This window comes from Peromyscus californicus, unplaced genomic scaffold (genome assembly GCF_007827085.1).
Source record: "Peromyscus californicus insignis strain IS unplaced genomic scaffold, ASM782708v3 Scaffold_20__1_contigs__length_68692818, whole genome shotgun sequence".
Classification (NCBI taxonomy): domain Eukaryota; kingdom Metazoa; phylum Chordata; class Mammalia; order Rodentia; family Cricetidae; genus Peromyscus; species Peromyscus californicus.
The window spans coordinates 57034820-57050520 of NW_026294503.1; the positions used below are offsets into that span (position 1 = coordinate 57034820).

Sequence of the window (15701 nt, forward strand, 5' to 3'; positions counted from 1 at the left end):
TTTAGGAAAAAATCTATGGCAACTGATTAAGATAAATAGAATACCTGCTTTAAAGAATGGAGCTCTCATAGAAATCATTGCTTAGACAGGAGACAGAATGCATTCACTTTTGTTTGTCTGGGGCTGCCGATTATCATGTTGCCTTTCTCCCTCACTGTAAACTGAAAGGAAAAGGGTTATTTCCGTGGATTCTCTATACCATGCTATTGAACTAGCAATGTAAGCTCTAGGAATAATGTGGAAAAGGCTTAAAACTGGGAGAACGTTGCTGAGCCACTTCAAAATGTGACAAGCTTTCATTTCATATTTTCCTGAAAAAGATACATCTTTTTCATGGCATATGTCCAGTCATTTCAAAACAAAAGTAAACAAATGAACAACAACAAAAAAGCACTTGACCTTATGGCACATGCTTTTGAATAAGCCCCAGAACAGCAGGACCCAATTCTCAGGGAATCAAAAACAGAGTGAATGTTCCGTCCAAGTTTGAATGTGCTTGTTTTTATGAACCAAAGAGTTTGCATTGTATGCTGATGTTAACATTAGTCATTGGCTCAGAATTGTGACTTCATTAACTATTCACAATTTGGGACTCTGTAGATACTCTATAGACCTGATGGGCAGCATGATGGCAAGTTGTTCTCAACCCATAAACACTCCATAGAAGTCCCAGTCCCCAAAGGCGGAGAGTATGTTGTCGAGGTTCGAGCACACAGTGATGGGGGAGATGGAGTAGTGTCTCAAGTTAAAATTTCAGGTAAGCCATCATCTAAGAACTATTTCTGTTAAGTTACCTGTGAGTTTCTGTGCCCTATGCGTAGCTTCTCAAGAGGGAAGGTAGAACTGGCATTCACAACATCAGCATTTTCCTAAGCAAATTCAAATGTCAAGCATGCCACAGAGTTTGAAAAAGTAAATTCATAACATAGCACCTATCCACTGATCATGATTTAGATGTCAAAGCACCATTAAAAATGTATAAGATGAATGTGTCTTAGAACCTAACATGCATCATGGAAGATGCTAGAGGTGTTTATTGGATTGTGGTGATTACTACATTATATAAATATTGTGTTTGTACCCTGAATATGTTTTTATTAAATATCTTAAAATGAATATCATATTTAAAGTATAAGGCATTAAAAGCACAAACAATAATACTAGGCAATTATTTAGTAACAGTCAAAATTTCATTTATATTTCAAGAGGAAATCTATTTTAAGTATTCTTCTGACTTATCTTTCTCTGTTCCACATGTTAATATAGTAATAAGAAAAGACAGTAGATTATTTCTCCTTTACAGTGACCGTTACTTTGTACCTTAATATACACAATGCTTTTCTATGAGTGCTTGTCATCACAGGCTTGGTTAGACTCTGTGTAGTTGAGACAGTGACTCAACTTATTATTTGCTTAGTTTTTAATATTTTTCTCATAATTTCTTTATTAATTTTATTATATTGAATTAAGATTGATGAGAACTTAAGAATTTTATTAGAGCATATAAAAATAGAAGATGCTAAATCAATGAGAACAATGATTGATTGAGAAAAGTGATTCATAGTTAAGTACATAAATGTGTTATTATATAATAAGCCAACTAAATATGCCTTAACACAATGACAGACAATAATTCTAGCTTCTCCCATGTGCCAAGTTCTCCTTAAGCCCACCATATCACATACATATCTTTTTCAAATAGAAAGTGGTAGGAAAATACATTTAAATTTTCATTTTAGTTATTGTGTCCTTTCAAAAATTTAGAACGTATAGATCCCTAAGAAAGTTAGGGAATATCTCTTCAGCCTTAAACAATTATGGTATGTTTCATCTGCTCCCAGCCACTCTACTTGTACATGTAATTTTGTGTGTGGGGTTTCTGTTGAGTAGATCATGCTACATCCACCTTCCTCGGCTGTCCTGTGAATGTCCCTGTATCACCCAAGATTTTAGAAACTTTAGTGAAACATAGACATAATTGTAGGTGGAAGTTCCTGTCATGCCAGTGGCTCCCAAATAAACACACTGAGGTTTATATTAACTATAAATGCTTGGCCAATAGCTCAGGCTTGTTACTAGCTAGCTTTTACTTTTAAATTAACTCATATTTCTTATCTATGCTTTGCCACATGGCTTGGTACCTTTATTAGCATGGCATATTCATCCCATGCTCCCTATGCACCTGGTTGGCAACTCCTCTGACTCTGCCCTTCTTTATCCCAGCATCCTTAGTTTGGTTGTCCCATCTATACTTCCTGCCTGGCTACTGGCCTATCAGCTTTTTATTAAACCAATTTCAGTGCCAAATCTTTACAGAATATAAAAGGATTATTCCACAGCACATAACATTCTTTCAAATTTATCTACCCATCCCATGTTTTTCTATTATCAGTAATAGTACATTTTTATAATGTCTTTACTTATAAGTCTTTGTGTAGGTGAATTTAAATAATTAACAGAAATTTTACTGCTCGATTGCCAGGCCTCTTTGAAAGTACTTACCCCATTCCTATTTCTGTAGTGAGAGCTTTCCCCCACACCATGGCATGGTTGCTCTTTCTTTTCATGTACTACTGCTTGATAAATGAAGATGATTTAAAAACATTACTTTAAAAACATTTTCTAAATTCTAAGCTTTAATGGCAAGCAATATTGCATTTTATTTTTATTTGTTCCTTGGGTGAAATAGAACCTGATTCACAGTTTCAAACCACAGTTTGTGTTTAGAGACACTGTAGCCATGCATGTGGCCAAGTGGTGACAGCTAGTGAGAAGTGGGAAAATGCTCAACTTCTGACTTTCCAGGGAGAGGAGCCTACGTGGTAGTGTTGGCTCATCTCCACAGTATAAATAGTTTTACCTTTGACCTCAGGCTTCAATGTGATTTCACCAGTGTTTAGGCAAAGACTTTGCATGGTAGCACAGCATTACAAATTATCAGTATCCTGTGATGCAGTGGATGTGGATGTAATCTCAAGACATTAGTAATGTTAAACTATAGCAAAAAAAAATTAGGCAGTAATATATTTTGAGTATTTGATACCTTTGCTTTAATCTTTTTAATATAGCTAATATATTTTATGCAATTTCACTTTCCATGATGGTGAATTAACAATTGCTTAAAATTTTTCTAAGAATTTACTAGTTGGCACTGAGAAGGAAGTATGCATCAGTTTACACCCACTGAAGTGACAATTAGACTTTTCAGTCTCTAGACACAACCTTCATTTGCAGAAAACTACAGACAAGCCTAGAATATTTCCCTCTGTTACATTTGTCAACTAAAGTAAAGCTTCTCTTTTCAGTACTTCAATTACTTATTTCAGTCTAATCACAAATGCACAAAAACATTATGGAATTAACTCATTAATGTGGAAGATGTTTGATAATTAGCACCACTCTAGAATTTTCTTGTTTATGTTTATGTATAAGTAAGCTTATGAGTTAGCATCATTTGCCATGAGCAAGGTATATCCACGGATGTGTAATTTCTAGGCCTCCTTGCAAATTTAAAGAACATTAAAACTTTTTTGTTTCTGTTTTATGTCTGAAGTCTATAGGCAGGGATTTAGTGCTTTTCCTGATTGTAATGTCCAAAAACATTGTGGTGTCCCTCAATTGGACAAATACAAAATGCCGATAGTGAGGCAGGCATAGTTCATGTCCACACAGTGTGCCAAGGTTTATACTCCTCCCACTCTATGATTACTCTGAAGATTTTACCTCAGCCATTGTGCCTGTTAGTTATTTTAGTTAGGATTGCTACTGCTGTGACGAAACCTCATGACTAAAGCAAGTTGAGGAGGAAAGGATCTATTTGGCTAACACCTCCATATCACTGTTCATCATCAAAGGAAGTCAGGGCAGGAACTCAAACAGGGCAGGAACCTGGAGGCAGGAGATGATGCTCAGTCCGGTGGAGGGCTGCTGCTTTCTGGTTTGCTCCCCATGGCTTGTTCAGTCTGCTTTCTTTATTTTTTTTTATTTTTATTTTTTAATTTTTATTTTGCAATACAATTCAGTTCCACATATCAGCCATGGATTCCCTTGTTCTCTCCCCTCCCGCCACCCTCACCTTCCCCCCAGCCCACCCCGCATTCCCACCTCCTCCAGGGCAAAGCCTTCCCTGCTGACTGAGATCAACCTGGTAGACTCAGTCCAGGTAGGTCCAGTCCCCTCCTCCCAGGCCGAGCCAAGGGATCCTGCATAGGCCCCAGGTTTCAAACAGCCGACTCGTGCAATGAGCACAGGACCCGGTCCCACTGCCTGGATGCCTCCCAAACAGATCAAGCCAATCAACTGTCTGCTTCTTATGGAAAACACAGAACCACTCACAACGGCTGGGCCCTCCTCCAATCAATCATTAATTAAGAAAATGCCCTACAGGCTTGCCTACAGTCCAATTTTATTGAGTAATTTTCTTAATTGAGGTTCCCCACCCCCCATGGCCTTACTTGACTCTAACTTGTATCAAGTGGACATAAAACTAGCCAACACACCATTCTCTCTGCACCAGCTGAGGGGGTCTTTTCAGACACAATCAGATCATATAACTCTGCTCTTAGGTGCCACTGAATCAGTATCTAAATTTTTTTTACCAAGGCCTGCAGTGTCCTATAAAATCTGTGCTGCCAATCTCTCTTCTCCATTGATTTCATCTTCTGGATCCAGTGATGCTATTTCTACCTTGGGGCATTTGTGCTCCCTGTCTCTGCCTGGAGTTCTTCGGATCTGGCATGGCGGCAGGTTCATTCTTGTCATTTTTTGTTTGTGCTCAAATGTCAGTGCTTCAGAACAGACTTATATAGCCCCCAAATTTATGCAGCTACCTGCTTAGAGTAATTCTTCCTCACAGATTGATCACATGCAGTAATTTCTTCCTAACATTTATGACTTAAATTATTCTGTTTATTAATTTGTGTGTGTTTATTGCCTGTTCCATCCTTTTTATGAATCTAAGTTCCATGGAAGTAAGGTTTGTCTGCCTCATTTTCTCATTAGAATATTTGGCATATCATAGGATTTTTATAAATACCTGCTTCATTAATTAATTATTTTTTACATAGAAAAAAAGCTTTGTGCACCCTAAGGCTATCATTCAGTTCTGTAGACATGGACACATTTCCTTGAAAGACACACATGCCGGGCAGTGGTGGTGCACGCCTTTAATCCCAGGACTCAGGAGGCAGAGGCAGGTGGATCTCTGTGAGTTCAAGGCTAGCCTGGTCTACAAAGCAAGTTCCAGGAAAGGCGCAAAGTTATGCACATAAACCCTGTCTCAAAAAAAAAAAAAAAGACACACACTTTGTATTCTGCAACATATAAAGTTTAAGACTTTGTTAGAAGTATCTTAAATATTTTACTAGAAATGTAATACATAATTTTACTTCTCCTTGACATGAGCATCATCTTCTGCTGTGATGAATTATTCCTTATTAAATGTTTCCAGTATAGCTCAAGGCAAACAAAATACTGTGATGCTTTCATCAAAAGTTTGGTATCTCTAATAAACTCTACAGTGTCTTGAAAATCTGTCACTGCTATACTTCATTATAAGTTAAGCTAAAGTTACAGAAATCTACAATGTTATAAATATTAACAGTAAGGTAATGTATATGGTTTCATATTTGCTAGCAACATTAAATTATTGGTTAACAATGATGTTCTATGATCCACAGAAAGACATCTATAAAATGAGTTATGTATGAGCTGCATATTTTAAGCCTTGATTTTCATTTTTAGTTTTAAACAGGCCATTTTAGTCCAAACAAGGATGTCTTTCAGGGAAATTTTAGTCTGGACTTCTTCCCAAGGGCAAGAAGTAACATCTGAAACCCTTAAGGTGGGCAAAACAGGATCAGATTTCCTTACTTGGAAAATCATATTGGATTCTTGTGTGTGTGTGTGTGTGTGTGTGTGTGTGTGTGTGTGTTAATATACATATTGTGTTAAGGCCATGTAATTTAAGGAGAGAAATTATAAGGTTACAGCCATAGAATGATTCAAAGATGATATTGTCTGGACCAGAAAGAAGTGTCTTGAAGTCAAAGCTTAATTTTTTAAAGAGTGGGGCATTTTTTCCCTTTTGATTTAAAAGTCCTGTACATTCATTTTCTTAATGTTATGTCTTCTAATAAATCAGAAATCTAATTATTGGTAATAAATCTCACTGTTACTAGAAATGACATAAACATTTAATATGTTATGTTGGTAGCTCTAAGCTATTAATTTAGCCTATATATCCAAAGCCACTGCCTTTACAGGGAAATGGAAAACACTTTGCCTTTTCTCTTTCCTCTCTCCTGTTTAGTAGAAGAGAAAGAATGAGAGCACTGTGCAGGAATGTTGAATGTTTAACCCCTTCATCCCCATGCTTTCTTTCCTAGTGACTAAGTAATGCAGTATAAATAGACAAAAGGTCGGTGGAAGGTGGAGACTTGGTCCATACATTAAACTTGAAATCCATATTGCTATATTCACCTTTTACTATTGATATGTCTTACTGTGTAGCCCTGGCTGGCCTAGAACTCACTATGTATAGAAGATTGACCTCAAATTCACAAAGATCCTCATACCTCTGCCTCCCAAGAGCTGAGATTAAAGACATGTGCCACCACGCACTTTTGCAGATACATCTCATATGGTTATTTTCAGGGTTTTGTTGACTTATGTGCTTGTTTGTTTGTTTGTTTTGCTTTTGTTCTTGTTTTTTTTTTGTTTGTTTAGATAGATTATCTTGTAACCCAGACTGTCCTTGAGCTTACTATATAGCTGTGAGTGAACTTGAACTCCAACCTTCCTGTCTCCATCACTCACTGAGGTGTGCACCACCATACCCAGCTATATTAGCATTCTCAAAACCCCAAATTCTTCTGAGCTTCTACTTGTGTATGATGTGCTGTGGGTGGAGGGAAAGAGTAGTATACATGCTAGTTCTAACTTGACTTTACCTGCTTTCTTAATTACAGAAAACTGTGTAGTACAATTACTATGAAAACTACAGCTTCGTAAATGCCCACTGCTGTTAGAATGGTTTGTTATTTGACAATAGTGTTACATCCAAATGGCTTTCTTGGAAGTCCATTGATATAATTTAATAAATTTTATTTATAATTAGGCCCAGTCAGAAATGATTTCAGAAATGTGTGTGTGTGTATATATATATATGTGTATATATATACACATATATATATATTCCACAATTTTGAAATAATCAAATATTTTGTCTCCTTTTACTGTGTGAGAGCTAAATAGGAGTCTGAGAAGATTAATCTAGCCTATATAACTTTTTTCTAAAAACTAGCTTCTGTTTAAATTGACTCTGAAGTAGGATCCCCTTCATTACCACTAAGCCATCAATAATATCTCAAAGCACTACCCTTTTGGACGGCCTTGTACTAAACTCCTGGATGTGTGTAATGAGCATAAAAATGGAAGAGAATGTGTTGACTAAAGCAACTAGATTATATTTCAAGAGACAATTCACAGCCACACTCAATGGCCAGTGTAACATGACCCTGCCAGCTTCCTCAGCCCCAGAAGCCCCATAGTCTCTAGCTTGGATTTGAGAAGCTTTGAGCTAGTTCCCTCTAGCAGCACATCTTATGGTTTCTTCAGACAGGAAGTCTGCCTTAACGAACCAGATTTTCCTGAGTTCCCACCAAGGTTTTTCTCAGCTGCAAGGAAGATCACAGAGTAAATCTCAATATTTCTTTTGGTGTATTTACTTAGACATTAGACAGGACTTGGTTGAAAATTTCCTTAAGGAAATGTAAGAATAGGAAGTTAGATTAAAAATAATCTTCTAAGATTTATTTAACTAAAACAGGTTTTGTTGATGAAAGTACAACCTAAGTCTCTGGACTTAGGTTTACTATTATAATATGCAAATAAATGGTCTCTTGAGAAACTAAAGCCTTCTGACAAGACTCTTGTACTGCTTTCATTCTGTAGTGAGATGATTTGTCTACAAATAAATCAGTAACTCTGAGCACCTGCAATGTTTCAGACATTATTCCTTTTGGTTAGTTGTAATGTGGCAAGCCCTCCTGAAGCTAGGGAGAAAAATAATAAACTAACCAACAAATTCAATCAAAATTACAGGACAAAACTGGTTGCTGATGTGTAATGAGGTAAAGCTAACTATGGAAGAATGATCAGATCCAGACTCTACTAAGCAGAATTTATTCTGAAATCTAAAGGAAAGGAACGCCAAAGTGGAAATGGGTGTGGCAGGAGAGGGAAGGGTGGGAAAAATCCATCATGGTCAGAAGACGACTCCTCCTCTTCCTCTTCCTCCTCTTCCTCTTCCTCCTCTTCCTCTTTCTCCTCTTCCTCTTTCTCCTCTTCCTCTTTCTCTTCTTCCTCCTCTTCCTCCTCCTCCTCCTCCTCCTCCTCGTTCTGCTTCTTTGAGAATGTCTTATAAAGGTGTTTGGGTTATATTTATCCCATCCCCCAACTCCTCCAGATTCACTGCCTCTCCTCAGATGGTCTCAACTGCACCATTAAAATTACAGAACAGGCCGGGCGGTGGTGGCACACGCCTTTAATCCCAGCACTCGGGAGGCAGAGCCAAGTGGATCTCTGTGAGTTCGAGGCCAGCCTGGGCTACCAAGTGAGTTCCAGGAAAAGGCACAAAGCTGCACAGAGAAACCCTGTCTCGAAAAACCAAAAAAAAAAAAAAGAAAAAAAAAATTACAGAACAGAAAGCCTTCAGGTATTGCAGTGATATGATGATAATGGCCTTTCAAAACTAAAGCACAGACTTCGGCAATTGACAATTATACAAAAGACGATAATGACATTTTATCATTAAAGTTTTTTTTTCTAGAATTTTGTCCTATTTTTTAAATCCGTGGTTAGTTAAGCAAACACTAATTCCTAATTTTGTTACTACTGAGGTGGATGTTAATGTTCAGTAGCTATTTTGTTTTGTTGGTTGGTTTTGGTTTTGAATTTTAATTATTTAATAAGATTATTTAATAAGATGCTAAAGAGCATAGTGCTTGGTGCATTACTGGGTAGAGATCAGGATCATACAATGAATAATTAGTTAACAGACTATTTACAAGGCAACAAAGTAGCTGCCAGTAAGGTTACATCTGGGTCTCCTTGTCACTTTAGCAACATGATGGGGTAAAGACTACCAACTCTAGGAACTTCAGGGTGCACCCTAGAACATCCACTCCAAGCAACGCATGGTACATCTTCCTCAAAAATGTCCCATCATGCTCATAACCCTCAATTAACTCTTTGAGTATCTAAGACAGGTTTCAGGTGTCTGCAGCCCGCATAAATGCTGCCACTTAAGGATGCATATGTACTACAAAATTGGCCTTGAACTCCATGGGATTGATGTGGACCTTGGTGGCCTAGAGGTGCAAGGGGAAGCCATGTATGCCCATGCCACACAAATGCAAGCTCAGGCACTTACTCGGAAGTAGTTCATGTTGTCACCTCAGTAGCTACTAATAGCTGCTTCTCTCTGAAATTCTCTTCGAGCTCTTTGCTGTGATGCATATTAATAACTCTTTTGAAAACGCTATGCTTATTAATGAGCTAAGTGTGTAAAATTTTCACTGAGTATTTATAGCGAAAGTTTTAGTTTGTTACTGAAAATAATTGATGTGGCTTATCCTTATGTCAAGTGAGGACTTCCCACCAGAATTTTTAAAAACTTTAAATGTGGAGCATAAACAGTAAGTCACAAAATAATCTCTACAATGTCCATTGATATAAAGTTCAAAAGCAGAGAACACCAAAGCTGTGTTAGGAAAGGCACACTGATGGCCTACAAAACTACCCCAAAAAGAATGAATAGTACCAAGACCCAGGCAGTGCTTCCCTCGCGGACCCTGGTGAGTGGTTGGAAGAGACCACTGGTGCTGCCAATGTTCTCTTTCCTTGGCTAGGGAATATGGGTATTTTGCTGTCTTTTCTAAGCTGTGTTTTGTAAAATACTGATTTACTTTCTATATCCCAAAGCTGTAACCCTTAAGGACCAGAATCTCCTCAAGTAAAAATATTTTTGACCTGGTGTTTTGGAAATCTATTAGGTTTCTAGGGCCACGATAGCAAAGTGACATGAGCTTGATGGCTTTAAAAAAATGGGAAATGTTTTCTCTCAGAGGCTAGAAGCCCAAGATGAAGGGATTCCAGGAATGGTTTCTCCTGAGGTTTCCCCAGGGATGTTCCATCCTGCCTGTTCACACAATCTGCCCTGCATGTAGATGCACATCTCTCAGGTTGACTCCGGTCATACTAGATTAGGATCCATTCTAATGACTTAAATTCCAACTTAATTATGTCTTTAAAGACCCTGCTGTAAATACAGTCACATTCTGAGGTACTGGAGATTAAAACTTGAACACATGGATTTCAGAACAACAACAACAATACCACGGTCATTTGCAATTTTGAGACCCAGTGTTTGTCAATGGTGAAGGCAAGCGTCTTCTTTAAGCAAATCTGATAAATTTTTATTTCAAAGGCTGGAAGCAAAGTCTTTAAGTAAATATATCAAATATGTGACATTGTGTTAGAAGATGAGTGTGGAAGGACCAGGAAGTAGCAACTGTTTTAAGTAAGATCGGCAGGAGAGGCTTGCTCCAAGGTACAGCTGGAAAGGGGCTGGAGAGAAGAGAGAGTTTCCTCCGTTTACATGACCAAGACAATCCAAGAGTCCCCAGATGAGAGGAAGTATGGATGTTCAAGGATACCTGTGGCTGCAGACAAGCCATGGGGAGGTCAGCCAAGTTAGATAAGAAAATCAGGAGTCTCTGTGCCATCAGGGGTTTACAGGATTTGACTAAGGGCTTTGGGTGTTATTCCAAATATGAGACGATGCCATTAAAGCATTCAGCAGTGAGAACTAACATGGTAGGGTCTATGTTTTGCAAAAGGGACTTTCAGCCAGTCTTTGATCATGACACGGATAAAGTATTTGTGGATCTCTGGAAACAGAAGTCCCATGGTGATGGTCAGAGCAAAAATTAAATTCAATTTTGATGAGTGTGGGAACAGTAGAGATAAGAAACCATTATATTTTGGGCTTGCTTGCAAGAAGACCCAGAATATCTTTTTGATGATTTGATGAGAACTATGAATTGGAATTTTCTGATTTGGGAGATTTACATAAACTAGTGGACTCATCTACTGAACTGACCAGCAGAAACACATCCTAAGACAGATCTGCCTCCTGAAAATACATGATTGGAGGCAATCAGGAGCCAGTTTAGACATGCTGTGCCAGTGTTCTTGTTACACATCACAGTGGAGACAGATGAAGAAAGGGCCATCCTGTAAACTGAGAAACCAAAATTCATCAGAGAACCAACTACATACTTATATAACTTTATTTTTAGTCTATTATGAAGTTAAAATACAGAAATTGAGACAGCAGATGTTTGTTAGTGTTGCCCAAAGTTGTCAGATGGTGTTATTAATATAATAAATGAGGGAAAACACAGACTCGTTACTTCTAGCTAGAGAATAATATCTGAGAAGCAGCTGTGTCCTGTAGAATACTTTGCATAGGCAGAAAAAACTCAAAACTGCTTCAAATAGGTTTGTCCTGATAGGATCAGTGTCCCAAAAATATTCTCAAGGAACAGGTTTTGCCCTCTTTTCCCACTTTCAAGGTCTCAGCTCCACTCACAGATTGCCCTGGCTCTGGTTTCTGGAGGCTGCAGCAATCTCAGGAATTACCGCTCCGATGCCAATAAATGCCCAAGAAAGAAGACAGTATGGTTTTTTAAAGTTCCATCTTAAAATGAAGTATATTTCCCAAAAGCCCCTCTGAAAACCTCTCCCATGATATTCAAGCCTGAGTCACAAATCTATCCCTACACCCATCAAATGACATTTCCATGATTTCTCAAAATGAGCACGGCTTACTCTTGTCTGAGACAGCAAAGCCCATTTTGACAAGTGAACGTTCCCACAGAAAATAAGAAGTGGGCCAGCGAGGAACTGAGGCAAAGATTCCTGATTAGTGTTAGAGGTGGAGAAGTGGAAATGGGGCCAGGAGCAGCTCCATAAAGCTGCAGAGGAGGACAGTCAGTTATGGAAAGCAAAACTCATTTTAACTCAAGCAGGAAGGCATAATCCATCCAGACAGACACAGGGCACTGGAGAATGGCTCAGGGGTTAAGGGTGGCAGCTACCCTTGCAGAGGAATTAAGTCAGGTCCCCAGCACCCATGCTAGGCAGCCCAAAACCACCTGTAACTTCAGCTCTAATAGATCACTTCCTTCCTCGGGGGGACCTGCACTTAGATGAAGCTACTCACACACAGACACATATAAGTACACACAATTAAAATAGTAAAAGTTAATATTTTAAAAAGGCCAATACAGAAATTGAAAGTTTATGATATAAAGTAAGCTGCCATCATTCAATTTGTATCAACAAATTAAATCCAAAGAGCTCTGATCCAAAGTTTGTGACCATTACTTTATTATTAAAAAAATATACATATATAGTAATATATATCCCTGCCACAGTTAAGCATTATATATAATGTATATGCTATGTAAAAATATTATATATCCTTGACATATAATCATTGTTAAATTATTATGTATATTATATCAGAATATTTTATCCCTGCCAATGTTAAAGATTGTGGTCGAGTGTATATAAATACTTAAAAATGGTTTATATTATTATTTCAGTGGAAAAAAATGAATTTGTTTTTGTCTTGTTTTTTCTCTTAGATTAGATATTTCATAATACTAAATTCTATATTTCATGGTATGTACTGTAGTTTGGAAGCTATTCTGGGAAGGTATAATTTGGAATCAGTGTTGCTGAAGGAACTTGCGTTGGATCTGTCATGAGAAAGGGCTCCCATGTATTTTCAGGAACAAGAAATTAAAGAAACTTAGTGTTTTTTGAAGAAAAATTGCATCGAAATATTTCATAAAAGAAAGCCATGATGCCAAAGGATAGAACTGCTTCAAGGATGGGGTTTACTTCTCTAAACAATGAGGGAAAGCAACATTCTAATTTTACTAAATAGAAACCTGCCTTTCTTACTTTATATGATGTGAAACTGCTAGTCTGGGTTGTCAAGACTCAGCCAGGTTCTGACAAGCTGTAATATTTTGCACCCATAAATTGATCATCGGAAAGGGGATAATCTTACACAACAGTCGATCTTACGTGTGTAACTATAATTATTAGTAAGTTAAATGGTGCATTTTCTATAAATGTTGGTATATTAATAACATATAGCATTATGGTAACATATATCTACTCAAAGGGATTGGAATCCATCTTTGCTCCCGTGAGTGGATGGTAAGATAGATGTGAGTCCCTTCAACTGTAACATAAAGCCATATATATATATATATATATATATATATATATATATATATATATATATATATATATATTGCCTTCTGAGATGCTGTCATTAAGTGACTGGGTTAAAGCAATCAGATTATCTTTACACGCCACTTCAAAAGTTCTTCTCCCACGAAACCTCCCAGGTCGGGTGTCCCTGTCTGAGTGTAATATGAAGATAATTGTCCATGCAGAGAAGGGAAGGTGGGTTTTAGATTTTCTCTCCTGGTATTTGGAAAACCAATTTGGAAAACATTTTTAAGGGAACATTAGTCTGTCAAAAAAATAACTCTCTGCATGTTTCCCTCTGGCACTATGCTATACATGAAGCAAGAAGTATGCAAAATAACCCTTTGAGTCTCTCAACTACATTAGTAGAACTCTTCTTACAAGAGAAAAAAAAAGTCAGTGTTTAATGTGTGAGCTACCTTGCCAAATTCTGTTTCTTTTTTTATACAAATTATAAATCCCGGTCTAATTAGCTAACATACACGTTCTTAGAATAAGTACCATTAATGGAAAATGTTGTTTTATTTCTTAATTGAACATGTTAATTGGTGTTTATTATTTGCCTCTGTTGCTTGATTTGTGTCTATAACAAGTGGGGATTATGCAGACAACTGGGGGTCATCCTACATGCCACTTTTTCTTAGGAATGCTCTTTCTGATTCACGCATAGAGACTACATCCTATTATAGTGAAGGCAAAATCCAAGTCAGATTCTTTGGGAGGGTAACAAAATGTGTGACCATGGGTTTGCTCATTCAACGTGGTGCTTGGAGCACCACACATATAATGTAGGACCTGGCACCAGGAAATTAGAGGCAGACTAGGACATACTCTCTATTTAAGGAACTTTAGAGTCATAGAAGATGAAGCATGTCAGCAATAATTGCAGCAGGATACCTTGAGTTTTATAGAAGTAAACACAGAAGAAGAAAAAAAGTGAATCTATGCACATTTGTTCAAAAAAAAATGTCACCTTTAATGGCTCTCAAAAGATTCCTAAGAGTGTTCCAGATGTAAGGCAGGTTAAGTTTTTATATTTTAGGATTTTTTTTTGTTTTTCTTTGATTTAAGTGGCATACATTATGTTTCTACATTTCTAAAGCAAGGTAGTAGAGATAGAATTAGGGCAGAGATTCTAAAGTGGTCCAGGAAAGTCAGTCAACGTAACAGTTACCTAGGTGGTAATGTCTTATAGGCAAAGGAGAGGAACCATTTAGAAAATGACTTCTCATCTTCTATTCTGAATACCTAAGTATGTGGTGATATCATTAACTAGACTGAGCAATGCATGACAACGGGAAACTTTCTAAGACAAATGATAGAGATAAGAGCATATACATTAAAGTGATGCTGTGACAAAAATCGGGACCACCCCAATCTGAGAAAACCAACTGAAGTGCAGATGAGTAAAAGCAGCCTGGGCAGATGGCCAACAGTGAGTCCTCCCTCTCAAACTTCCTTCAATTCCTGGAAAACTCAGTCTGCATTACTTCCTTTTCTTAGACCTGTCTGTTTTTATTTTATGAGTGTTTCCCTGCATGTATGTAAGTGTGCTTGCCTTAGTGTGCCCACTAAGGCCAAAAGAACATGTCAGAGATCCTAGAATTATAGTTACATATGGTTGTGAGTAGCCATGTGGGTGCAAGGAACCAAACCTGGTTCCTCTACAAGAGCAGCAAGTGCTTTTAACTGCTGAGCCATCTCTCCAGCTCCATAAATTATTTCTATAACATTAATATACTGTATTACAAACCTTTAAAATATCTCTGCATAAAAATCCAGTGTCAGGAGGTATTTAGGTAACAAGACTCAACTTCTGAGGAGAGCAATGGCAATAATTCCAAAAGACATATAATAAATAAGAGAAAAATAATATAATTAAATAAATAAAAAGCATACAAATATATAACTAAAAGAAAACTTCCATAAATAAATAACTGAAAGAAGGCTAGCAACACTGTTAGAAATGCTGGTATTAAAGACGAATCTTGATTCTGACTTGCTATGTGAGAACTGACTTGTTTAACATGAACACAGTAGTTTCTTAAGGAACTCCCCAGAATTCCCAGTGATTTGAAAAGAGTAGCTAGTCTGTTGCCTTTATAAACTCCTCACATAAATGATAAAAGCTAAACTTTTTCTTGAACCTACAAAAATTTAAAAAGCACTCAATATTTCAGAGTCTGGAACCACGAAGCCATAACAGAGAATTTACCTTTTCAGAACAGAAGTAATTCTCAAACACATATCCCCAGAACCAAGAACTCCATGTTGCTACACTATAAAGTAGCCAGTATTGCTTTACAGTGTGGATGAGATGCTAAGCACCGTATGGCAGACATTCT

General features: G+C 37.4%; 1 protein-coding gene across 3 annotated transcripts in view; it reads left to right on the forward strand.

Moving 5' to 3' along the window:
* Cntn1 (contactin 1) overlaps nucleotides 1-15701 on the forward strand; it is a 305783-nt gene that overhangs the window by 271942 nt on the left and 18140 nt on the right. For all 3 annotated transcript variants that reach the window (XM_052748698.1, XM_052748696.1, XM_052748697.1), the window contains one exon: nucleotides 601-757. In XM_052748698.1, coding sequence (XP_052604658.1) covers nucleotides 601-757 — 157 coding nt within the window. The remainder of the gene's footprint in view (nucleotides 1-600; nucleotides 758-15701) is intronic.